This window comes from Phaethon aethereus (assembly GCF_964289735.1).
Source record: "Phaethon aethereus genome assembly, chromosome: 1".
In the NCBI taxonomy this organism is placed as follows: Eukaryota; Metazoa; Chordata; class Aves; order Phaethontiformes; family Phaethontidae; genus Phaethon; species Phaethon aethereus.
The window spans coordinates 117,945,063-117,972,362 of record NC_138575.1 but is presented as its reverse complement, the minus strand read 5'-3'; the positions used below and the strand labels follow the sequence as shown (position 1 = coordinate 117,972,362).

General features: G+C 38.1%; 1 protein-coding gene across 1 annotated transcript in view; it reads right to left on the bottom strand.

Annotated features, from left to right (window-relative positions):
* Nucleotides 1-384: 384 nt before the first annotated feature.
* Nucleotides 385-27,300, bottom strand: part of SON (SON DNA and RNA binding protein) — a 37,494-nt gene continuing 10,578 nt past the window's right edge. Inside the window, exons 5-14 of the mRNA XM_082012796.1 lie at nt 23,549-27,219; nt 22,324-22,484; nt 19,967-20,107; nt 17,972-18,160; nt 13,601-13,711; nt 13,096-13,212; nt 5,726-5,873; nt 1,492-1,560; nt 1,287-1,402; nt 385-730 (exon numbers count right to left, since the gene is read on the bottom strand). Of these exons, the coding sequence (XP_081868922.1) occupies nt 572-730; nt 1,287-1,402; nt 1,492-1,560; nt 5,726-5,873; nt 13,096-13,212; nt 13,601-13,711; nt 17,972-18,160; nt 19,967-20,107; nt 22,324-22,484; nt 23,549-27,219 (4,882 nt within the window). The 3' untranslated portion in view covers nt 385-571. The remainder of the gene's footprint in view (nt 731-1,286; nt 1,403-1,491; nt 1,561-5,725; nt 5,874-13,095; nt 13,213-13,600; nt 13,712-17,971; nt 18,161-19,966; nt 20,108-22,323; nt 22,485-23,548; nt 27,220-27,300) is intronic.

Sequence of the window (27,300 nt, the reverse complement as noted above, 5' to 3'; positions counted from 1 at the left end):
TCGCAGTGCACCACCGAGTTAAACCCCCAAAACAAAACTGAAAGAGAAGCCGCAGCGTTAACACTGTACAACAGGGCTGCTGCCACGTGCTCCCGCACAGGGGTCACAGTACTGGCCCGGTATCTGTCCAGCAGTACACGCCAGCCTCGACTAGACTAAGGTAAGCCGCACCACCTTTCACCAGCTGCCGGCAAATGTGCATGAGTAGCTTCACCGAGACCGGGGAAAACTGCAGCATAGTAGAAAACAGTATGAAAGTGTTAACATTCCGTATTGAAGAGAAATTGCATGAGTTGTTTTAAAACAAGGGTTTAGATTACTGATGCCGCCAGAGTCTGTCGTCTGATTTAGTCATTTAAGAAATAATTACATCACTAATGTAAACAATATAAACATACCAAAAACTAAGTATGATTTAAATACATTTTGATGGTACAAAAGAAAAACCTGAAGGTGTCTGTACAGTTTTTACAACGTGGGAATTGCCAATGTATTTACAACATGAAAGGGCAAATACCATTTTTGTGCAGAGTAAAATTATCTGAAATAATGTCAATATAAAAAACAATATCTAGCGGTGTGAGGCACTCCTAAACATGGTGGTATTAACCATGCTTTCCTTTGGTACAAGTCCCATCGCTTGGAGAGCCGCAGTTGCTGCTGTGGCTTTAGCATGCTTCTTATTAAGGCTGGCAAAAGTAGGCCTATATTCGTTTCCATTGACTCTCACCTGTTTATGAAAGAGAGGGAAAAAAAAAAGAAAGCGTTAGAGAGTACCTCTTCACTTCTGTTTCAAGGCAGCACTGCAGAGCTCCTTTAAGCACATTCTCTATGTAATTCCTCTTTAGGAGTAGACAAAATCTGCATCTGGCCTGTAAGCACAATCATTCCCAAACAGTAACTGCTAATACAAGGTATCACATAAAGAAAGCAGCCCACAACATAAGATAACTGAAGGACAAGAATACCTAAATCTTGCTCACCACCTTTGCAACAGTGAGACTTAACACCACACCTGCAACTAAACAGCAAGAATACACCACATAGGTTAATAATTTTACTGAAAGTGGAATAGTGTGTTTCTTGATGGACTGACAGATTGATGTGCTTGAGAGATCCGATTTGGCCTTTACAGAAAAAGGACTTTGAAATTTTAGCATTGAGACACTGCTTAGCAGTCCTCAGCCACCCCTGACGTGGATTATATGTTTATATACAGATATAAAAATGAATTTACGTCACCTTTAATACAGAAACCAACAGCAAACAAGGAAACTCAAACGCACCTTAAAGATAAAATGTTTGCGATGATCAGGCCCACTATCATCTACCAACACAAATTCAGGTGGTGACCATCTTCTTTTGTTACAGATCTCCATCAATGCAGAAACTGGATGTTTACCTTAAAGAGAAAATGTAGGTGACATTTCAGTGCCACTATCAAAGCAATCATTTTAAATTAGATTTTTTTTAGGCATGTGAGAATCTCACCTGAAAGATCCTTCATCACAACATAATGTCCAGATCTCTTTTGTGCCTTCTCTCCCACAGCAACAAGCCCTAAACAAAACACAATAAAGTTTACATTTATGATCCCCACCTGGTTTCTGTATTCTCATCAGTAAAGCAATAACATGTATCAGTGGAGATGAAACCTGGAGACACCATACAACTGTCTTTCCAGAAGTCTTTCATTCTTCTCTTTCATCCAGCATTTTTTTCCCCTCCATACTACACATAACATTCTTCTCAACTGCTCTAGTAACACTCTTAACAAGCCAGATAGCAGAAAACTTTGAGTAGTCTTATGCAAGCCAGGAAATACCTGGTTTTCTGTGCCTGCCTTTGGAGAAACACTAACAAGAAAGAAACTTAAAAACATTTCTCATTCAGTATTTGTTCTGTGCAACGCTAAAGTCATCCACTACCTTAACTGTTTGCCTCTGACATACTAAGCATTTGAAGTATTTCCATTACACAGTAGATGTAGTATGTCCTTTTGAATGAATATGAATACCACAGTGGTGTTCTTATAAAGTGTGCTCTCTTTATTTAACAGTATTCAAATATTTCTCCTTTATGTGCAAGTTCACAGCCCAATTACCATGACTGCAATCACACCTGAATATAAAGCAGCAGAAAAGCATGAAACTGGGCTCCCAGTCAATACAAAGGGACAAATTCCAATGGAAGTCACTGTGAAACAGGGAAGCTGAGCATTTTTCTTTTTGAACTCTTACAAGAGTAAGAAATAACATGTAACAATTGCCAAAAATGTATCAAAAGCCAGTAACCACGCCATGCTTATGAAGTGACTCAAGTTTCTTGCCATTCATTGTGCCATTACCTTAAACAGACATAAATAAAATACCTGAGCATTTTTTCAGAATTGCTCAGACTTCAACCCTTCAACATTACTTTGCTGCTTACCTCAATTTGTTTTTGTTCCTGGCTTGGGTGAATAAAGACAGGGAGATACTGCAATTGTTTCCAGTTTCTTCAGGGTTTTTTTGGTTGGCACTTTGTTTTGTTTTGCTTTACAAGAAAATCCTTCCCTCCTTACCAGATTTTTTCATCCTAATATTCATGCAGCTCCTAAGTACGGTCTTTTCAAATGGCCTGAAACCCTCATAGACAACAATCATTGAAACAGTTTCTTTTTTTTTTTTTCCCCCTTACAGAATTTTATATCCAAAATAACCAAAGTTTTCCACCGAACAAAAAAAAACTCTTATGTCATTCTCTGCATTAATAGTGTCTCTCCCTCACTCTAAGTCACTGACACTTGTCTTCCACATCTTGTCCCTGGTACAGGGGATTTTCAATCTGTAATTTTCAGTCAAGAGCTATTTTCAAAAAAGCATCAACGGACTCCGACAAGCTCTGTTGATGGACCAAGCTTCTCTGAATACAACGAACCAACAATTTACTGGCCAACAGCAAAGCTCAAGGGTTTGGTTTCAGTGCTGTCTGTGAGAGAACTACAGATCTCACTTAGTGTCTGGAAAAAACAGGCTCTAAGCAAAAGCTATGGCAAAGGCAGACAGCCTTTCGGTTCATGTCTTAGTGCAGCCTACTGAGTAACTCCTTCGCAAACTGCTTGTTCCTATACCTAGAAATAGTATTTTATTTGGGGGACAAGTTCTAAAAATTTGTTTAAAAACCCTTACAAAACAGAAATGGGTTACATAATGACAGGCTCCTTTTAAAAATTTCAGACTTTTCTTTAAACCTCTACACAGAACTTTTTAAAAAATTGACTTTTTATACATTTAAGCATCAAAGAAACTAATGTTTGAAGAAGCTTTTTAGCTACTTGTCAAAAATGTATAATTCCCGTTCAGTTGCTTTTTTGTAATGCCTGAAACATGCTGCAGCTTCACAATGCAAGTTGTCCCCCCGTATATATATGGACTTGGTTGGCTCAACATTAAATATTCTTTATCAACACAGAACACCTTTAGTTTTTTTGTTGAAATTATCAGGCGAGATTGTACATATGGTAATAATCAAATACTTTAAAACTATGAAACTAAAGCAAAGCCTGGCCATCACGAAGGTTATCAGTATTTTCAGATTAATCCATCACATGCCAGAAGAGGCATCCTTTAATTCCACCCAACATTTTTGACTGTTATTGAAAACCGAGCATTCCAAAGCAAAAAGAGCAAACTATCCATTACAGAATGCCTAGCACAATGAGGACCTGATCCTGCCTCAGGCCTTAGACCTTGATCCTTGAAACCTTGGTGTCAAGTTCTGCAGGCATCAAGGAGATTTCTGTCAGAAACCACAGGAGGATCCCGGGGCACACTTCTAGAACTGGAAACTTGAGCTGTGTATCACCAAAACGTTTTCAATGTTCAAAAAGTTCACAAATTGTGCAGCAATTCTGCCTCTTTCCCATGATGTGACAAGAAGCAAGCAACATAATGAACAGAGCTCTACTCTTCCCTCCTCACCACAAAAATCCATAACCATGTTATGCAGGCTACTTGAGAAAATACTACCGAAATTGACTGTTTTCATCTTCCCTTTGACTGATATTAATCAAGATAAATTGAAAGGACTCTTACCAGCAGCAAGAACTCCATAAAACATCATCTACAAAGACCCCAGTAACTAAGTAAAAGTAACAAAATATTTTCCAAATATTTACTTTGCAATCTCTCTGTCACCAGGTGTCTTTTTTTTTTTTTTCTTTTCTTTCTTTCTTTCTTTAAATAGAAAGGTTGCACAAAAGAAAAACATCTGAAAAGCAAGTTTGGTCATTGTTCATGTAAAATGAAGATGTCTGTATTACCGTGTTCCATACTTTGAGACTGTTGCACTTCTTTATTTATAAAACCGTATTATGCTGCTAGAAGGCCTTTAGAATTTAGAAAGCAATAGGTATTTTTCTAACATAGGCTTGCCTTCTCATTTTCTACCTCTTTGCACTTAATATTTAAATACTTAGATTGTATTTTCACTGCTAGTTTGGTCACCTGAGCAGTACTGAACTATCTCTGTGTTGAGACCTAACAATTTTGACACCTAAAGATTCCCCTAACTCCAACAGCATCTCTGCAAATAAACTTCACAATATTTGCACTTACATGCTTTGTTTTCTTCCAAGCTCAATTATGAGCATTGACAAAAGCTAATACAAACCCATAATCCAAAGTATTTTCATGCTTTAATATTAGATGTGATCTATTTAATATACTAGAGGTTCCCGTTTGTGGGGTTTTTTTAATATTTAGGAGAACAACGGTAACAACTTATTTTCCTGCAGTCAGTGTTAAATTGTTTATTTTGGTAACATGCATAACAAAACAATTAAATCATACATCTTGATTGTTGAAATTCTGCATCTTGTATTTTAAATGGTTAGAACCTGTATAGCTATTTCAGACAGAAAATCTTCATAAACATTCACTCTGAAAACAGAGCTCTTACTGACTATGCTGGCAAGATGGCCAATCACATAAACCACACTGCCTGTAATTAAAAGGATAGTTCTTTTGAATCAAATGGGATAAGTGCAACAGTTCTCCACCTGTGGATATGGACTATATAAAGAAGAGGAGGAAAGATTGCTACCGCAATGTTTAGAAACAGTCAGGGAATCATCACTGTAGTTGAGCTGGGGTGCCTGCAAAGCAGGATCAAACTAGGAGCTGGAACAGCAGGGAGATCAGATGGACAAAAAAGGAAACAGAATCTATTTGGAAGACGTAAAAACATCAGTATGACAGTCTATTCATGTCAGGACTTCAGCTGAAAGGCAGCAGTAACTCAACTCTGTAGGTCTCGCCTCTGTCCTTCACCCCAGATTAGAAGATCGAATAGTTCCATCAGTTCTATCCTGTGGTTCTAGATGAACCACAATGGCTCTTCCACAACTCATTTCCCTGTCTGTGCCTTCTCCATGCATCCAACTGAAGCACATCCCTAATTTAAGAACCACTGAGAAGGACTTTTTAAAACAGAAGATGAAGGTCAGGGAAAGTTAAAGAATGCCTGGAAGAGTTCACAGGCATAAGGACAAAGCCTATATACATAATCCAGGGCTTGAAAAACTAGTACCAAAATCATCGGCGTCATTCTCTTAATTTAATTTACAGTGAAGCTGTACCGAGAAAAAGCCTACTACTTTGAAGTCATTTTGCCTATCTCCAAAACAGACATGAGAAGTTTATCATATCTTATGCTGCCATAAGACATTTAAGGAAGGGCTTACCTTTTCGATCTGTCTTAAAATCGACCATAATAGGCTCAACGCTGCCTTCTTTGTTTTTCCCAAGCCCTTCTCCTTCTCTCCAGCCCATTTTTCTCATCAGTTGAGCTCCCATTCCTCCAGTTACAGGGGCTGCTCTTAAGAACTGATCCTATCCAGAAAAAGAAAAGTAAAACAAGTCCTAAAGTTAGCATTGGGTTTTTAAAAAAAAGTGGGAGCTTCCAAAAAATGTTTCTAACAACCTTTTACAGACTCAATTCAAAAAAAATACACCTTATAGCTTTATATACATTAACATCTTGTATAAACCAGAATTCACGCAGACACACGAGACACAGATCAATGTTTTCAAAAAAGAACGACTTAAGAAAATTCTAATGCAATCCAAAAGTGGCAAGTGACCCATTTCAGACATATGTATTTAATAAAATGATAACCGTCCATTTTTAAACACGCTACTTTGGTTCCAATGCATCTCTTCTCATCTTGTGAAAGGAGGCAGTGTTAACTGTTTAACTGGCAACATGTGTGCCAAGTGTACCTAGTTATTGAACAAAATACAAGCACATTTAGTAATGACATTCACATAGTGTTTAGGCGTATTTTAAATATAAAAAAAAAAGTTTCCCCATTTTATTATACAGCAGTTGCACATTCAAGTTCTACTCTGAAAATCCACATGAAACATACAGGTTTTTCTTTTCTTTTTTTTAAAAGGAAAAAAAGGCGCTTAGCCACACAGTTTAGCAGCAGTAGTCTTCACATTCTTTCAAATCATTAACATAATAGTTGTTAAATGGTGAAAGCTTATAAACAGAAATTTTAAAAATCTGTTTTGATGTAAAGAACTTTAAAAACTCCTTAAATGTTTACGTACCTAGGCCTCGATGGCCGCAGTGTTGTGAATAGTAGGGCTGGCATTGACCGTGGCAAGAAGGCAGCTACAAGGATTTGACCCTGAAACAAGTTTCCATATAGAGGGGTGAAAGTTCACAGGTTATTCTGTGAACTATCATCTCTCTTCTGCCCCCCCCACTGACCCAAGTAAGTAAGTCAATCATTTCCATCACAGCAAAAAATTGCTTGCCTTAAAATATACAAGTTTACACACTGGCACTGATAAGTCCATCAGTTATTTCGCATAGTAGGTTAGATGATACAATGCCTAGTATTTTTGTGAAAATTTCACTTACTATCAAAGCAAATTAATAGAACAAATTTTTTTTTTTCTCTCCTTTATTTTGACTTGTGCTTGCAAAAGTAAGCATTTCCCAGATTTGGACAAAGGCCTGATAGGTCCTTGGTTTCTATTAGTACATAAACAAAGCCAGAAGTCTTACTTTTGCAGAGACTAAGGATTTTAAGGGGATTTCAGATTGGCAACTGACACACACTAATGATGCGTATGTGTGTAATCCCCACTATACATGGTGTTAAAAAAAATTTTTTTTTAAAAATTGCTGAAGATTGTGGCAGGACTTCTCCAAATGTTCACCTATTAAACAGTCAATACCTATCGATCATGCAACTGGATGCTGCATTCAGTAACAAAGTGCTCTGATGGAAGAATAGAGAGGCTAAGTACACCTCTCCAGTTCAGCTTTTTTCTGACTGGTGCAGACCATGCAGTGTGTATGTGTGTACACAGAGACAATAAGTTTCTTCGATACAAACTGCCTCAATCTATACACCTAGAACGGCTTTTACTTACTTCCATTTTCATCCTCCCCTCTCTTTTCCAGGAACCTCTCATAAGAAAAGGGCAACCATGCCGAGAATGATACAAACCCCAGCCAATGTCACCCTGGGTTCCGATTCCTCTTTTGTACCTGCTTTACAATGATAGAATTTTCAATGTAAACATCTGTTTCATTATCACCAGTGTGTATTCAGTTCACAAATGACAGAGTGCAATTTCTTGATGAGGCCATTTTAATGTTAGCTTTCTCATCACACCTGTAAATGTACTAATTCAGGGGTTAGAAGTGATGTAGAAAGAACAGAATCAACGTATCTGTAGTTTAAAAAAAAAAAAAAAAAAAAAATCAAAGCCCCGACTTCCTATATAGGAATTATCAGAGCCTGAACAAGTTCCAAATACTGGAAATAAAGAGTTCTAAATTCCCAAGTGCAGTTTATTAAAAACACCTTTTCTAATGTGTGAATTCAGAATCCTATCTGATAACTTCAGTAGGAATTTTTTACACTATGCTGACTCTCAAATGCATACAACAGAACCAAGACAACAAGGAATTAGAAATGAAAGTTTTGTTTCATTACAGAATAGCTGTACTTGTGCATCACACTAAAAGGCTAAATGAAGTTAATTCTGGTACCAAGATGAAAGAAGCCAAGAGAAGCCTACTTTTATTCAGTTTACTGAAGAAGCATAGAAGGCCTGCAGCAGGGGAAGTTCTTCTTTCAGTTTTGTTTTTAAATAATAAACTCAATATAGATCTCTAATGTCACCTGGACAATTATATTCTATTTAACTATTTCTTTTATAATTCAAATGACAGACAACTTCACTCAGCCCATGATTTAGTAGAATATGTGTAAAAAGTAGTGCTGTGTTTGTAATTACATTTGAAAACGTAAGAGTAGAAATGTTAACAAGGGCAAAGCAGCAAGATATAAATTTCATTTCAGTTTTAAAAATCATAGAAGGCCGAGTCTCACAGGACTATTCAGCAGCTATGTACCCTTGCAGATCTGGCCAATAAGGAGGATATAAAATTGAAGAGTATGTAATACAATAAACCCCCAAGTTTCTAAGTCTTTGGTTACTGTTGTCAGAATTATTTACAAAACAATTGTTCTCTTTCTTTCACTAACCTCAATTTGAGTAAGTCTGCACAAAAAGTTAGTATCCTTTTTCTCGTCTTTTGATCTCTAAATTCCATGAAAGGCCAGTCAAATAAAGCACACTTCCATTCTGCCAGCAGATGGAGACAACTAATAAGCCACATTCTTATGTCAATGTGTTTCCTTTAAAAAGAAGGCTACACAGTAAAACCTGGTCAATTAAGAGGGCTTTTAATTAAAACTATTCCCCTTTTAAAGCTATGTTAGGGTAGAAAATTTTGGGGGACATGAATGCCTGAATTAGCATTTAAGGGCTTAGAGAAGCAAACACACAAAAATATCACACCTGAAAGATGATTTTACAGGTTTTTTTCTGAAACACAAGTTGAACAGTCATTGCTGTTTAACTGTAACAGCTGTCTTTGGGAAAAGGATCCCATACAGCATTGAGCCGAACAATCTATAAAACAGCACCCGCAACATCCACAACATTAAAGCCATAATTATTTAAGAGATCTTAAAATACATCATCAATTTCTGCTCTCAGAAAATACCCATTCCTTCTCACAATGCTGAGACTAACACCTAAGTTCTGTCAGAAGGAAGGTTTATTTCTTCTGAGCAATTAATTTATTAAGTACAAGACAATGAAGCCTTAAAGGCACTAGGTGGACAGTTTTAGCTATAGCAGCACAATGGGCTATCTTAAAGATTACTTTAAGACTAACTCCGAAGAACTTCTGAGTCAAGTACCAGGTGCAAGTATCTATCTTTGGCAAAACTTTTGCAAAGTAGTTGAATTTTCCATTATATAAACAGGCACTTTTAGCAGCAGCCACATTCCTTCCCCAATAAAAGAGGAGGAATACCTTTCTGAAGAATCCCATCAAATGCCTTACAAAAACCTACACTCACAATCAGCTTCAGGATTTCTGGTCACAGCTTTTTCATACATCAGTAGAAAGCAAGCTGAGGATAGCACATTTTGAGGACTGAGCAGGGGAGCCAGTCCAATACAACTATCATTTAGTTGATTTGACTTGCCACATGGCCTTCATTTCCAAGGAAAGCTCATTGTGTTATATACAGCAATAGGAATACTTGTATTTTGGTAAGTGGCCCTGTTAGAAGGTCAGCAGTCCTTGTGCAAGTTTTACCTCCACCATTTTACTCATCTGCTATGACTGTGGAAGAATGGAAGGAACACTTTAAGTTTTCAGAACTTGCTACACAAAGCAGAACATTCTAACAGTCACAGTAATACTGTGTGTCATACTTTAGCACAACTGAATGAAAACAGATGCCAAGCATTACCCTGTGCACATAAAACGTTGCAAAAACCTTGATTTGGAGAGCAAGTTTAGGCTATAGAATTATGCTGATAAATCCAGAAACAAGTGGTGAATCTGGGAAAGACTGAGTAAGCAGACCTCCACAGATTTTGCTTGGAAAAAAAATATTTGACCACTTCCTCTGATCTGGCATTTATTCAGCAGCATAGTGTATTTGTAAGAAAAAAGATAAGAAAAAAAAAAGCAGCAACCTCCAGAACAAGCCAGTCATATTTGTGAACTGATTACACCAACGATGATAAACTGAAACAGAAACCACTTTTCAAAAGAAAAAAAAGATGATACTGCTCATAAATCTTTTTTAACAATACAAGAAACCTAACAACATATTATTCCTTTATGAATACTGCTCAGAACCCTATGTATGAACATCATGAATTAGCACATTACTTCGAAAAATAAACCATACTTCTAATTGGTACGTCGATCATTCAAGTATGCCATGTTATCCACTTCAGTAACTAATTCCCTCAAAAAACTTTGAGATAAAATTGAAGTTGCAGGCATATTTTGGTTTGAGTACATATTACCTCTCCAGAGTAATTTTTTAAGTAAAAAAAAAAAAAGGCTGAAATCCAAGAAATGCAAAGTGAAGACAGCACTTATGAAACACGTTCCCCAAGTACTTCAATTTTTCTCCCATCCTGACACCACTCTTCTGTTTTGTTACATGTATCTAGTTTTGTGATTATCTCTGTCAAGCACAATGTCTGTACCTGTTCTAATTCTTTGTTTAATGATACACAAATAACTAGCTGACATGGGCTCTAGTGTACATCTGCAAGTCCTCTTACAGCAGCTGCTTACGGCAATTTCCCAAGCAAAATGCCTTCAGTAAACAACATCTTCAACATCTTCAGTCAGAAACGTGCATTAAATTTACACATACAACATACCCCAAGAAACTCCACAGCCCTACTAGCAGATGAAAAATTTAAAAATACTAGCGTTTTTTTTTTTTTAAGTGTTAAAATGCATTTTCTTAGGACAAAAAAAGGGAGTACAAGTCTGATATCTCTGTGCTACTTTGCATAATTAACAGGAACTAAGTTACATGACTTCAAATGCCTAAGTAAAACACAATCTGTACTTTGCATTTCATGGTTGATTTGCATTCGTGTCACTGAGAAAGATAACATGCATTCATAACCCATTATCCCTGCTGCATTTTTTTCTGTGAAATCATTCTCTAACCACAGGATGCGATTCCACATTTAAGTTCATCAAACCTAAATTCTGTGAAGGCTTTCACAGGCCCCACCATTCCTAAAAATCACAGGGCAAGTCTTGTGTAGCCCCTAATGCATTTTGTAGCGGGCTCATGACTGTAACTACTTGTCAGCTCATGAGTTTGATGGCAATGTGCGTGCAAATATGGAACCTGGAAAGAGCAAAAGAAGTCAAGCTGAGGAATGCCAGAGCAGGAAAGAGGACTGTGTCCTCATCATCTTCACCCAATAACTCTTCTTGTTTCCAGTAGCAGCTTCCTTTCTGACAAACCACATGATGGTTTGTCAGAAACCTAGGGAGGATGCCTACTACTGCAAACCATTACATTTTCGCAGCTATGGGACGGACGTAAGTGCTTCTGCTGGCTCACTTCTAGACTCAACAAAATGTTCCGATATGCTTCTGCTCCTCATAGCAGTAATGCCCACAAGCCAGAGACCAGACTCTTCTCTCATTTTCTCCCTATAAAGCATTTTATTGTTGTTTTGTTTGGTTAGTTGGGTTTTTTTAAAGCAGATCACAGAGTGAAGTTAAATGTCAGCGGGAAAACACACTTGCCTTCTCCACTTCATTTTTGTTAGCCTGTTACTGTAAAGGTACAGAAGACCACCACAGAACCTCAAGGAATAAAAACGGGATGAGAAGAGGAGGCTTGGGAAAGAGATGATCACGATGCTCCCTTTCTGTTGCCTTGGGAACTCACTCAAGGTATGCAGAAAGGGAGAATTCTCCTAGGCTTGCTGATCTCTTTCACAAGCCTCACTGAGGAGCAGCTCTCCTTTTCTCGCCAATACACCCCTGCTGAGTGCTTTATATTTTTAAGTTCCTCTGCCAAGGACAATTATTGTCATCAAAGCCAACATTTTGTTACAACCTCAAAAGTTAGTAATTATTAAAATAAGACTTTATCATCTATGCCCTGTATTAATACAGAGAAGAGCCCAAAAGATTCCCATCTAGCAAGTAACTTGGATCTCTGCATTGCCTTGCTCTCTGTATTGCTTGGCTATATAAAGTGGAAAAACAAGTTAGTGAATCTTGGCAAAGATATTTCTATTTTTAGGATGTTATAATTACAGACTTTTGTGTTCAGTTTACACAAAGTTTTATGGAAAATTCTACCTAAACCTCAAATCTAACCCACCAGTTTTGAGGGTTGTCTTAACACTGCGTTCTGGAAGGATAAGCAGATACAGCGTACACTCAACTACATTACTTGCAAAATTGACCACCATAAACTTATTATTCTTTTTGTGTGAAAGGTGGATATTGCTTGAATTCCTCAGTTCTACTTCTTGAAAGAGAACCAGTTCAGTATTCATTTTCAAAGATGAAGCATGAATTATTAAAATTATAAAACGCATGTATGTATGACGCACCACACCCCAAAAATAAGACAGTATTACTCTGCAGTAAGAAGTAGCTATTTCACTGTAGGATAACATTAAACTTATTAACTCAACTGCAACTCCTGGTTTAATACTCCAAATAATTGGCTCCCAGAAAACCCTGGTGATACAAATAGAGGCAAAGTAGCAACCAGATAGAACCAAGTCTAACAAAATGGCAGCTTGGGACTTGGTTCACTGAGGTTGATGCCAAAACATCACTGACTTCAGTAACATCAGGATCAAACCTTCCCTGATCTGTCCCAATCCTGTAAAAGTAGTGATGGACCTACCACTGCAACCATACGAGTATCATGAATGTCATAAGGTAACAGTATATATGAACCAATCTGACTCAAATACCAGACGCACACCTTATTGAAGTAGTCTACATTATGAACAACACCTTAATGCACCACAAAATGGGACACAGCAGCAGCAAGTATCTAAATTGATCAAAGACAATGATTTAACTCAACCTGTTGTATTTCACACATGCATTACCATAGGTTTTTAAGGCACATTTTTTGCCTTTTCCAATACTTCCACTGATATTTAAAATGTGATAGTTAGACAAGTATGTCTGCATAACTTCTACCTTTCTAATCCATGCTTGGGGACCACTGTTGGTCAGCTCATCTGAGGACAGAATCTGTGCTCCAGTACTTCCTGTGAACTGGCCAGGTATGGAGTTTGATTGAGCCCAGGCATCAATCTGAAAAATCAAAATCAAACGTAAGACCAAAATAAAAATGTGCATTTTTTTCCTTGGCAATTCTCTGTTGCTTCTCAGTAATTTTCAAAATGGTTCCTCACTTATGTTTAGTGCTGTGTTCATAAGACTCCTTTGTAAGCAGATGCCCCATAAAGCTGAGTATCTTTGTACATTAACCCTAAAGCCTGAGCTCAAAGTCTAGCAAGTTCATGGTTTGCTTTATCCTCAAGATCAGTGTTATGAAGTGCAAAATAAAAGTATAATTTTTAATCATGTGCCCATAAACTGGGCTTCCAAAAACCTGTACTTAAAAACGTAAGAAAAATCAGCTGCTGTGAGAGGTAAACATTTAAGTTCATCAAAATGCTGATGAAAAAGTGAACATTACCTGTTCCTGTGCACGATTTAACATGCACATGGCCTCTAAATCAAACGTGTTTTCATTAAGCCTTTTCTGAGCCACCGCTCGATCATTCATAGCTGTAGTTATGTCCACGCCCTAGGAAGAAAAAGATTATTTTTAAAAATACATCAGACCCCAATAATATCCATTTCATCTGGAAAAGCTGTTGTAGAATAAATGCTACAAATACTAAAAAGTTGTTTTATACATTGAATAGTTGGTTTGATATATAAATAGGCAATGTGAAAAAAATCCTGGGACTACTTGTTAAGAATATACAATATGGGCTTTCCTAAACAAATACAAAATCTGAAGTTGGAGTATAACACCCTGATAATTTAATATCACCTTTACATACAAAATATCAAAAGAATTATTTTCAGAGACCTATTTTGGTCACAAGAAGTTCTGGTGCATAATACTTAAATAGAGAAGCATATCATTGTTCAATGGAATCCTATTAACCAACAGAACTGAATGTAACTTAGCTTATTTTTTTTTAAAAAAGCCTTCATACAGAGCTGTTCACATGAGCACCCTACTATTAAGTAATGCTAAGACTTCAAGTTTTATGTATAAAAAAATTACAGCAAGAATCACATGTATTCCACGAACTTGGCTTTAGTGTTTTCTTAATCTTAATCTTCAGCCTAAAACAGGCTTGCATAAAAATAAAAGCAGACTGGTAGCTCTTAAAATTGACTGTTTTGGAAAGGATTATTTAAATCTGTGCTGCTGAACTAGAATAAAATGTAAAGAAAAAAAATTTGAAACCATCTCACACATACTAATCAGAATCATTTGGGTAAAAGTATGGAGCAAATGAAGCAGCTCAATGAAAACCCCTACTCTGTGTAAAGCAATCAAGAAGGAAATCCAAAACATTTGGGGATATAAAGGTGTAACAAATTACAGCTAGCGTACAGCTCTTTTGTAAAATTACTTGTGCCTTGTTCTTCAGATGATGTGCATTTTATGGACCATTCTGTTTTGAAAGAAGAAAAAGAACAGTCTCAGAGACAAGTTAAATTTCTTTGGAGATGAGCATGTGAAGGAGACTGAAAGGGCTGGAACTGTTTGATGCACAGAAGAAACCCAATAATAAAAACAGCAAGTGGCATACAGACATAAAGTCAGCTGATGGTTTAATTTTCTTTTACTTTGTATTACGAAATACCGGTCTCCTTTATTAGTCACTATCTCATAACCTTAGCGTCTCACACATTATACTAGAATAAAGGGCCAGTAGACAAAACTGAAACTAATTTAAAATTGACTCTGCTGAGCAGAAAAATACAGTTAATCCACAAAATCCCTGTTACAGGAATCAGGTCAAGAACTTCGTAAATAGTGAAGAACAGTAAAAGAGACACGAATATCTACAATCGCATAAAACAGAGTAATTATTTTTGTACTCTGGCTATTAAATCTTATTTTAAGATTAATTTTTTTTTACCATTTAGGACAAAAAGTATCTCCGTTGAGAAGATCATTACTGAAACATCTCACACTGACCAAGACAGACTTAAAGTCCCAGAAGTCCTATGTGTCTATGAAAAGGGCTTCAGTGTTTATTGTCCCAGCTGACAAAAACACAGATCATAAAACAAGGCACAAAAACAATTAGAAGGTTTTCTAACAATCACCTATCATGACAGTCACATATGTAAAAGAATGCCTGTTTACAATACGCTTTCTTGTGTTAATAAGTTTCCCTTATGTATAATTAAAATAATTCTTTAATGTTTTGTTTGTGAAACTGGTTCAGGAGATAAATAAAAGTTATTCTACTCACCAAAAGCTTCAATCCAGCAATACACATAGGCATGCAAGTAGTCCACTGAAACCACATTGGGACCACTCACATACTTAAACATACATGTGTACTTTAGTGCTTTACCGGACTGGGGCCTATTAGTAGATACCCTGGTTAGTTAGAATTCCCATACACTTTCCCCACATGGTCAGTCACCATTTTGGAGACCATCATGGCTTTGTATTATGTCAAGACACTCGATGGCAGCTTTGGATCTTGAAAAAAAAATATCTCTGCTTGAAGTATGAAAAGTTGTTATTATTTAGTCAAGTAAAACAGTTTCAAGTTCAGCATGCTATTCTCCATAAGAGTTCTACCTTTCCAATCCTGACTGCTAATAACATTTTCCCCACAGACACAACTCACAAATACTCGAGGCAAGAAGGAAGAGGCTGACAACAGAAAGCAGACATTTTTGACATACTTTGTAAGTCCGATACACCAAATGCATTTACTACATTTTTAGATTATGATGGCTTCTCTGCATAATAGTCACCTGTGTATACTCCAAACTTAAATACAACCCTTCAACTCTATACTTTCAGACTTTCAAATATAGCTTCTTTCTCTTGCTTCTAGAGACATGCCAATACTTCAGATTACTTTTTCCTCCATCTCCTACTACAACAAACAACTATATTAAGAGCATAATGTTTTATTAAAATGATTCGTAATGTATTAGCAGGGCCATTTCAGACTTCTTATTCCCATAACTAATTCTGGGACTTGAATAAAAACGTAACAATAAAAACAGTTATGTATTTTTTAATGTCAGTATAGACTGCAACAGAATGGTCATAATGAGGTTTCAAAATTAGCAACAGTGAATGGAGGTAAATTATATGTCAAACTTCCTGAGGATCCAAGGACACTCCCCCAGTACCCTACTCCAACAGCAAGGGAGCTTATCTGGCTTATTTTGCTCAAAGGAAGCCATTTTATCCACAGAGAGTCCTCATAAGCATTAAAAAAATTAAGCAGAGAAGCACTCTGTCACCTTTCAGAGTCCCCGAAGAAACATACAGGGATTCTGCTACTACAGGAGTATTCCTGTATTTCAAAATTAAGGATTGTCAAACCCAAGGGGATGGTATGCTCTGCTGTCAGCTAATGACCCTTGAAATCACCCTTAACAAAAACCAAGTTAAGGTAAATGCCAATAAAAATATTTATTTACAAAATATAAAAACAGACAACATTGTTACAAGCATTTATAAAGATACACATGACAGAAAGGAAAGTTTAATATATTTACTCCAATGTCCATTTTTAAGGCCTCTTCTACATCATCAATACACAAACCATCAGTGCTTAGCTAGCCCAATTTGTCAAAGACACAAGCCTAGCATCATTGGCAACCTGGATGCAGGTATCTACAGAGCTTGCCTGAACTACGAGTATATCATTAACCATTTGAAGAACAAAACATTTTACCACCTGGTAAAAACACAGCCAAACGTTATTATACAATGTTTCTATGCTCTGGACTTTTTACATATACACTAATAACTGGGAATGACATTCTGCACAAACATTTCAGAATGTTTGTCTTATTAGTGGTTCATGACAAAGACCAAACAGCAGTTACCAGCCACACTGAGGGAACAACAAATTGGGTGCCTGACTGTCAAACTCCAAGGTATACACTGAAAATATCTGCTGAATGAGTTATAGTCACTGTGCTTTTGGTGTTGTAAAAGACACAGAAGAAAACACCTTCTGTGCTTCACGAAGTGAATTGTACAGTCTTAGAAAGTTCTTGAAAAACAAAATGCACCAAGCGGAAAGATCATTTCATCAGAATTGATGCCAAGGCTTTTTTGTTTATTTGCTTTGAAAGGTATGAGAACAAGTCTTCAGATGGAGTGAGGTTAACATCAACTTGAAAAAATTTACATCTGCCTTAAATATTTAATTTACTTAATTACAAAAACCCCACAAAATATCCTTTTGAAGACATTTCAAGGGGAAAAACATTTGCGCTTTTTTTTTTTTTTCAGTTTATTATACATACAATCAGATTTTCCTTTGGAAGGCCACATGGAAGACAACTACTTAAGAATATGTGACTGTAAAGCTAAAAAATTAGTGGATACATCCAGATGAAATGGCAGTTTCAGAAACTACTTTCAAATCTATTTTTAATGGATTACATTTCAATGCAATGTTATTGCTCTAAGATTGGTAGGACAATTGTAATTATTATTAAATTTATAATTACGGAAGTCTCAACTTAGGGTATTAACCTCTGCAGGAAACTGGACAAGAAACTTGCTTTTCATCTTCAAGCAAAATTCTCTTGAGACAAAGAAGTCACTAGTTGACAAAAGCATACAGTGTGGGTACAGGTTGCTTTCATCATTGCCCACATGAGCGTAGCGACCAGATTTGAAGACCGCAGCAGTTCAGATAATTAGCTTATTAAGTGTTAGATATTACCTACGTAAGCGGTTTTTTTTCACAGGCTGCACTTTGACACCAGACTGAGCAGGTAATGGTTTTGGTTTTCTTATATGATATGCTTTCCTTCCCTTCCTTACCTCAATGGATGGTTTGGGGAAAACATCATCCTTGCTTTCTTCTTTGCCTTTTTCAACTGGAACCCATTCTCCGTAGACACTATCTGCTTCTTTTTTCCTATGTTGAGACCCAGATGAAACAGGAAATTCCTTTGACAGGCTGACCTGATTTTTTGGTTGTGGTGGTGGTGCTGGTTTTATGCTGGGAGTCTTAGAAGACATAAAATTAGAAAAAGTTAAAACTTGAAAACACACAATACTCACGTCTTTGAGAAATGATTTATTGCATACACTTGGTATTGAGTTTTCATAGAACAGTCATACTTCTGACTAGCAAACAGAAAGCCTTCATAACAAACCATTTTAGCACAGCCTTAAAAACACACAAGTGAGCAACAAACTGCAGTGTAAGAGAAGATGAAGCAGCTAGAAGCTAAACTTGCTTAAATCACCTTCAGCAGCCAAAAATATGCAAAACCTCACTCTGACAATTAAACTCCCTGCTTTCCCTTCACCCCATCATGAAGAGAATAATCTTAATCTGCCACATATACATTTTGTAACGGAAAGCTCCAAAATAAGAACCTTGGGCAGCAAAAAAAAATTGGCAAAAAAAAATGATGATAAAAAAAATCCACATTACTATACATAGAAAAAGCAGCTTTCAACGTTTTGTTTTCTAGTTTTTGATTATTTTTTAATAGCAGGCATGAATCTCAAAGTAAATTAAGTCTATGAGCTTGTTTCCCTTAGAAAATATTGCTAATATATTAAGAATCCACAGAAGTCTGACAGGTTCTTCTTCTAAGAGGCAAACAGAGCCCAGACAGCTCACCATATTGGGTAAACTCCTACTATCAAAGGAACATGGATGGGAATGGTAGAATCCAGAAAGAATGGAAAGCATGACACTAAAAGGCTCTCAAAACTATGGAAAACAGGCAGACCAGCCCATAACCACTAAACAACATTCCTCTTTGGAGCATGTGTTGAATCTCAAGGTTTCCCGAGTTCCTGTACTTTCTAACAGTACAATATAAAGCATAAATTTATATCTACCTTACATCTTATATAAATATGTATTCCTGCTTATTTTGTGGACACCACAAGCTTTACATATATTTGTACCTAAAAATATAAATATTATTTATATTTTCACTTAGCATATTAATACTTCTATAGTACTTTATACCGTGCAAAATCAGAGCAGACTTTCATGGACACAAAAAAACCCCGAAGATATAACTGTTAAATTTTTTTTTTAAATCTAGACAAATTCTAACCCATGCTTCAAAGCATACAAATCCCAGATACATTTAAAGAAAGAGTCCCTCATTTGATTCCTTCCAACATGCTCTATACCCAGAAAGTGTCAACACAAGCTGAGAGAGTCAAAAGCAGTGCCCCAGGGAGGCGGTTTAATGGGACATTTAGACCCTCTCAGTAACAGGCAAATCAGTAATCCTCATTCTTCAACACAGCATTTACCTCTCTATTTGCTAATCTCAAAATTAACAGAACTTTTTTCTCCTTTGGTGAACATTTGAGATCTATTGAAGAAGCAGACATACAAGACTTGGAGTCTTCACAAAGTTCAAGGCATCGTCTTGTTTAGAACACCTCAAAATGCTTTTAGAATTTTGCTGGGGTTTTGTGTTTGTTTGTTTGTCTTTTAAATAAAAACTATGCAGTTCCAAAAGTATTTTCCAATTCCAATGATGCTTGTGATTTCATACTGATATTTTTGCAATGAAAACGTGAAGTAAAACCAACCATCTTTATGTCATTTAAGCTTTAAAAGCTGCAAAGACATTAATGAAAAAAACAATTTCAATCCAATTATGGGAACTAACACAATTTCATAGACTGCAGGTAAGTTCTTATTGTAGCAAGAGTACTTTTAACAACATCCCAGTGCAACTTCACCAAGATTATCAACCCGTTTAATTTCTGTAAAATTACTTGCATTACTTAAAAATTACAATTTAAAATATTGGCAATTAAAGCAGTACTCACACTTAAATTGAAAAAAATAGGTTTGGGTTCACTGAGCTTAAAAGGATGATTATAGAAAGGACGTTCTTCCTCCTCTTCATCAGAAACATGAGGTTTGTTCACTATCACATCATCTGTGCTTTGAGCAATCTTCTTGCATTTCTAAGAAAAAAAAGGGACATAACAGATCTAAATAAACCTGGGCTTCCAACAAAAATACACAAAAAGAACATTTTTACAAAAAAGTGTTTTTCTTTTCTAAAGCAGGAGGCAAAACCTGAGAAAATCTTCTAGCAATGTCATCAATTTATGTACTTTTGACATTTTACACACATTATTCAAACACCTACCTAGTTTGCTAGGCACTCATGCAGAGAATAATTTCACAGACATAAGATTTCAGCAGCATACTGTAAAACTTGCTACACAGTGCTAGTTGCACAATGTGTGTCTAAGGCTGCAAACATTCCAGAGTAGGAACTCCCTGGTTGTCTGGCATCCCACATAATTAGCACATTGCAATCTGATAGAAACTTCACTATAACTCACAAAACTATTACACAGGAAAGCCTAAGTTATTAATAGTTACTAATGCTAAGTTCCACTGATAGTGCAGGGACCTAGTCAGAAGCAATGGCTCCAAAAGATTTCAGATTTCTTCTGAAATAGTTTGACATTGGCCAGGTACACAAGACATCCCTATTTTATATTCGACAGAAGTTTAATATAAAACATATAGGTGCTACGGGGATACTGCAGTCAAATGAGAAGAGAAGGCAGGGAAGGGAAAAAAGACATTCTAGAGGCTAGAATTCTATCATGAAAAACTCTTTACTGATCATGGTTATCTGCACTGACTGTTTACCAGTAACAACTATAACTTAGTCAGTCCAAAATGCATTTGAGAACATTATAGTCTAGTATCATGCTTCTATTATGTCCCCATTCCTGAAAAGTATACTTACAACACTCACAAGACATTTGAGGACATAATATCTGAGGAAGTAACACCGGCAAAGTGAAGTCATCATCCAAGTTCATACCACTGTAAGTCACATCTGTTTGATGACCTGATTGTTGGCATATAAGGAGCAGACAGCTCCATCACTAAAAATCAAGACACAGTGATGGCACTGTTCTCAGAAAAAAAAAAAAGATTCCTGTGCTCTCCTGTGCTAAGATGCCTCCAAACAATGACTGAAGCACATTCTTTAGGCAACAAGAAAAGCCTGCACCTATTTGGAAAGCTAATCAACAAAATGCATTATCTATAGTTATTAGTTGGCTCCCAACTAATTGGAAGCAGTTTGTCCAGTTTGCAGGTTACAATGCAGAGAGGAAAGACAATGCAGCTAGCTTTGCAAGAATCTGAACAGGCTCTGGAAGGCTTCTCCACTTGTGCACACTACCATATCACAATGGCCTGGACTGCTTCTGTGGCCAATTTTGACTCAACAGAACAGGAACATCGTCCAGATTCCCACATTTAGAAAGGGCAAGGAAGGGGCAGGTTTTGAGCTTCCAAACTGGCATAAGAAGAACCACTTACGCTGTTTGCACAGTGTATCTGCACAACCTCAGCTTTTTTACTAACAAGTACTTCCGTTTCCACCAGCCCACACACAACTATAAGACTGCTTTTCAACAATTTGAAATTTTTTCAGCTTAAATTCAGATGGTATTTCCACAAACAGAGATGTCAGAACTGTTATACTGATGATGCACTTAAAAAAAAAAAAAAAAACGGGGGGGGGGCACTTTTTTTTTCATTCCAAATTTTCTCTAGTTTCTGGGGAATAACACATAGGGGGAAATTAGCAAATTGAACAAGGTGTAAAGAACAAGTAAAAGGACAAGTAGCAATTCTTACCCCACAATCAGAACAAAAACATCCCATTTGTAAACCTGGAATTGTAACAGGATAGAACTGCAACAATAATTCTCTGAAAATATCTTAAGAGCATGTATTGAAATATATAGAACTATGTGAAGTGGGCACTAGATTTTTTAACCCAGAGATAATATTCAACAATGCGAAATTCACTAACAGAAGTAAGAACATAAAAACCTAACACCATCAGAACCAAAAACTAGAAGTGAAAGCTTTGATTTTTATGAACAGGAGTGCAAAAAAACCCTACCTACTTGCACAAAATTAGGAAACCATCAAAACAAAAAAAGGTAAAAGAATTGGATTCCACACATTTCCATGGAATTAAAAAGCCCGTTTTCAAGACTTAAAAAAAAACTTGTAGAGAATAAGGTCTCAAACCACAAGCCAGCTTACAAGCAAACCAAGCACAGAATGACAGCTTGCCTGGAAGGCACAAAAATCCAATTTGCTTATTTTCAGGTTTGATACTGTTGTTCTCACTTACCTCAGTGAGCTCCTTTAGTGTATCTCTTGATGACTTCTGATTGGCTTTGTCGTCCTTCTTTTGAGATAACAAAGGCATCAGACTTGGTGGTAAGGGAACACCAGACTTAGCACACATGGCAGCTGCATTAGCTTTGGCTATTTCAAGCAGCTGGGCCTTGTCTAAAAAAAAAAAATTTTTTTTTTTAAGAAAAATTATTTTTACAGATTCTTGTTTTAATAATAAATAAGCATTTCTGGCAGACTAAACAATGTACAAACAGAAAACACGAGATTTTACCCACACTGTGCATTTTTACGTTCTGTGAAAATAACAAAAATTGCACCTAGCTGCTCCGGACTTTTTAAGATTTGGTCTACCCAACAGACAAGTGAAATTGCAAATTTAACACAAAGCACAGGAGTCCAAATTACAGCACTCAAAATCCTCCAAACCCCAAAGTTATGATATCTATTTTACTTCACCAATTCATTCTAGTTTTGGAAATACTAGGTCATTTCCACACAGCACAAATTCCAAAGTCTACTTCCTAGCTATCTCTGAAAAGTATTCAAAGGTCTTGAAGTCCCCCTCAAGTCCCACAGTACGTAGCCTGAAAGCTATGTACAATGAACAGAAAAATGTAAGCCCTGAATTCAGTGTGCACTTGTGCAAAATACAATTACACGCAAACATACTTGCCTCTACAAAAATACTTGTCTGGTAGAGGAGCTTCCGTAACTTTATGAGACAAAACTAAATGGATCAGAACCTGAAGTCCACAAAAGGAGGCTTCCTCACACACTGTGCAAGAGCTCGTCTCTCAAAATTAAAAGTTTCTTTCTCCTTACGTAACTTACTACCAAAGGAAACTACAAGGCCTCTCTTCCTCCAGTCACAGAGAAAAGAAAAAATCCTAATGAACTGCATCTTTTATTTTCTAGTCAGCTGGGTCTGGTAATATTTTCAGAAACGAGTCTCCCTTCCCATTAAGTTCTTACCATGGGAAAGAGGCAAGACAGAGTAATGGAAACAGATACAAGCATTACAGCTGACGACAGACCCAAGAACCTGATTCAGCTACAGCATGAAAGTTCCTACTGGAAGTCACTGCCTAAAGGTAATGCACAAAGTGACTTCCAAGAAATTCCTAATGAATGCTACAGCGGTATGTTAAAATAAGACTATGTAAATGAGCACAGTATCATCTAACCATGGAACTACTAAAAATAAAATTATCACTTACCCAAGTCTGTAAGACGTTTAGGTGACCTGCTTGAAAATCGTTCGGATGACCTCGACCTACGACGATCAGGTGATCTACTGTATCTTCTTCTTCCTGAAGATCTCGATCGCCGTAGTCGAATTGGTGACCTACTAGAGCTTCGTCGTCTTCCTCTTGACCTTGATCGCCTTTGACGAATAGGTGTTCGACTCCTGCTCCGTAATCTGAGTGATATTCTACGATCTCTTGAATCTGATCTTCTTCTCCTCCTGTCAGTAGATCTTGATCTATTTCTCTGAGATCTCTTACGCCGGTCTCTTGATAAAGAGCGCCGCCTTCTTGATGCTGACCTTGACCTGCTCCTCCTTCTGTGCCTTGAACGTGACAATGAGCTAGACCGAGAGCGTCGATTAGATTTTGATCTTGATGCTCTTCTCCGCGTTACCGATCTAGAGCGATTCCGTCTAGAGCGAGATTCTGTATCATATCTCTGGGATCTGCGCTGAGAAGACCTGGAGCGTCTGCTTCTAGACCTCCGTGAAGATTCTTTATCTGCTGTTTTTTCAACAGATTTGGATCGACTCCTTTGGCGAGCAGTGGACCTGGAGCGTCTACGTCTAGACCTCCGTGAAGATTCTTTGTCTGCTGTTTTTTCAACAGATGTTGATCGACTCCTTTGGCGAGCAGTGGACCTGGAGCGTCTACGTCTAGACCTCCGTGAAGATTCTTTATCTGCTGTTTTTTCAACAGATGTGGATCTACTCTTCTGGCGAGCAGCAGACCCGGAACGTCTATGTCTAGATCTCCGTGAAGACTCTTTGTCTGCCACTTTTTCCACAGATGTCGATCGACTCTTTTGGCGAGTAGGAGATTTTGAGTGTCTGCTTATAGATCTTCGTGAAGAGTCTTTATCAGATATTTTATCAACAGATTTGGATCTAGATTTTTCACGTTCAGAAGACTCAGAACGCCTACTTTCAGGTATAAAAGAGGAGTCCTGTTCCTCCAACCTCTCAAGAGGCATGGAATCCTGTTTATCTTCATCTGCCAAAGAGGGCTCCACATCCTCACCCTCTTCAGCAGTGGTGGACCTTGACTCATGCTCATCTGATGATGTAGAGTCTCTTCGTTCAGCTGTCAAGGAGGGTTCCACGTCATCTGCTTCTTCACCAGTGGTAGACCTCGATTCACGCCCATCAGGGGATGTGGAACGTCTGTGTTCAGTTGTCAAAGAGGGTTCCATATCCTCTACTTCTTCACCAGTGGTAGACCTTGACTCATGCTCATCTGATGATGTGGAATCTCTTCGTTCAGCTGTCAAGGAGGGTTCCATATCCTCCCCATCTTCACCAGTGGTAGACCTTGACTCATGTTCATCTGAGGATGTGGAGTGTCTACGTTCAGCTGTCAAAGAGAGCTCCCGGTCCTCTGCTTCTTCACCAATGGTTGACCTTGACTCACGTCCATCAGGAGACATGGAACGTCTATGTTCAGCTGTCAAAGAAGGTTCCAAATCCTCTATTTCTTCACCAGTTGTAGACCTTGACTCATGGTCATCAGAGGATGTGGAATGTCTACGTTCACCTCTTGGAGAGGGCTCCCCATCTTCTATATCTTCCCCAGTGGTAGACCTTGACTCATGCTCATCAGAGGATGTGGAGTCTCTTCGTTCAGCTGTCAAGGAGGGTTCTGCATCCTCCACCTCTTCCCCAGTGGTAGACCTTGACTCTTGATCATCAGAAGACACTGAGCATCTACGTTCCGTTGTCAAAGGCTGCTCCAGATATTCTGCTTCTTCACCGATACTAGATCTTGACTCATGCTCATCAGGGGACGTGGAGCGCCTATGTTCAGATGTCAAAGAGGGCTCCCGATCATCCATTTCTTCATCTATAGTAGATTTCTGGTCGTGGCCCTCAGGGGACACAGATCGTCTATGCTCAGAAGTCAAGGACTCCAGACCCTCTTCCTCCATGGGAGATTTCGGCTCATGACCTTCCTGATACGAGGATGTGGAATGCCTACGTTCAGATATCAAAGAGGACTCTAGATCCCCTGTTTCTTCACCAGGGGCAGATTTCACACTGTAGCCATCAGGGGACATGGAGCACCCACTTTCAGGCATTAAAGAAGGCATTGCGTCATCCATTTTTTCAACAGGGATGGATTTCAAGTCACTGTCATCAGGGGACATGGAGGCTCTATCATTTAGCATCAACGGTTCAAGACTGCCTACTTTTTCAACAGTGGGGAATCTCAACTCCTGGCCATCGGGGGATGCTGCATGTTCATTTTCAGGTATTGGAGAAAGCTCCCGCACATCTGCTTTTTGAACAGGGGTGAATCTTACCTCCTGGCACTCAAAAGACAAAAGATGGTCATTTTCAGATGTCAAAGAAGAATCCATATCCTCTGTTTTCTCAGCATGAGTCAATCTTGATTCATACTCTTCAGGGGACAGAGCATGTTCATTTTCAGATGTCAGAGAAGGTTCCTTAGCCTCTACTTTTTCAGCAGGGCTAGGCTGCAGCTCTTGACCTTCAGGAGACATGGTACATTCACCTTCAGACATCAAAGACAACTCCTGCACTTCTGTTTTTCCAACAACAGTAGACTGCAACTCCTGGCTATCACTAGACATTGAACTTTCACTTTCAGATGTTTCAGAACGTTCCTCCATTTCTTCTTTTTCAACAGGACTGGATCTCAAATCATGGCCTTCAGGGGATACATCATACTCATTTTCAGACAGCAAAGAACACTCCTGCACCTCTGTTTTTTCAGCAAGAACAGAGAGTAACTCCTGCCCCTCAGGGGATGCAGCATATTGACTGTCTGATATTAGTGAAGGCTCCTGCACCACTGTTTTTTCAGCAAGGGTAGACTGTAATCCTTGGCCTCCAGGGAAGATGGTATATTCACTGTCAGATGTCAGAGAACGCTCCTGCACCTCTTTTTCAGCAGGGCTGGATGTGATCTCCTGGCCCCCAAGAGAGACAGCATATTCATTTTCAGACAACAGAGAACACTCCTGTACCTCTGTTTTTTCATCAAGGGAAGATGGCAATTCATGATCTTCACAAGACACAACGTATTCATTGTCAGGTACTACAGAAGGCTCCTGCATCTCTAACTTTTCGGGAGAGCTAGATCTCAAGTCCTGGCCCTCCCAAGATACAGCATATTCATTTTCAGCTGCCAGAGCAGGCGCTTGCACTTCTATCTTTTCAACAGGGTGTGACTGCAACTCCTGGCTCTCGATGGACACTGAACATCTTTCTTCAGCCATATGATAAAGTTCCCGCACCTGTGTTTTTTCAGCAGGGGTTGATGTCAACTCCGGGCCATCAAGCTCTATTGTGTATTCATTTTCAGACATTTGGGAAGGCTCCTCTACCTCAACTTTTTCAAAAGGGGCAGATGTGAATTCATGATCATCAGAGGAAACAGAACGTCTGCTTTCCAGTATCAAAGCAGGCTCCTGCACCTGTATTTCTTCATCATAGGCAGATGTCAACTTGTGGCCATCAGGGGATGCAATGCATTTCAGTTCAGATGACTTTCGCACCTCTACTTTTTCAGCAGGGATATTTCTCAGTTCATGACTACCAGGCAACAGAAAAAGCCCACCTTCAGATATCAGAGAAGTCACTGGGGCCTGTAGTTTTTCAGGTGATGTGCTTACTGATTCACTAACATTAGCAGGCTTGGAGAACCCACTTTCCAGTGAGAGAGCAGGCTTCTGTATCTCCCTTTTCCCAGCTGCACTGGAT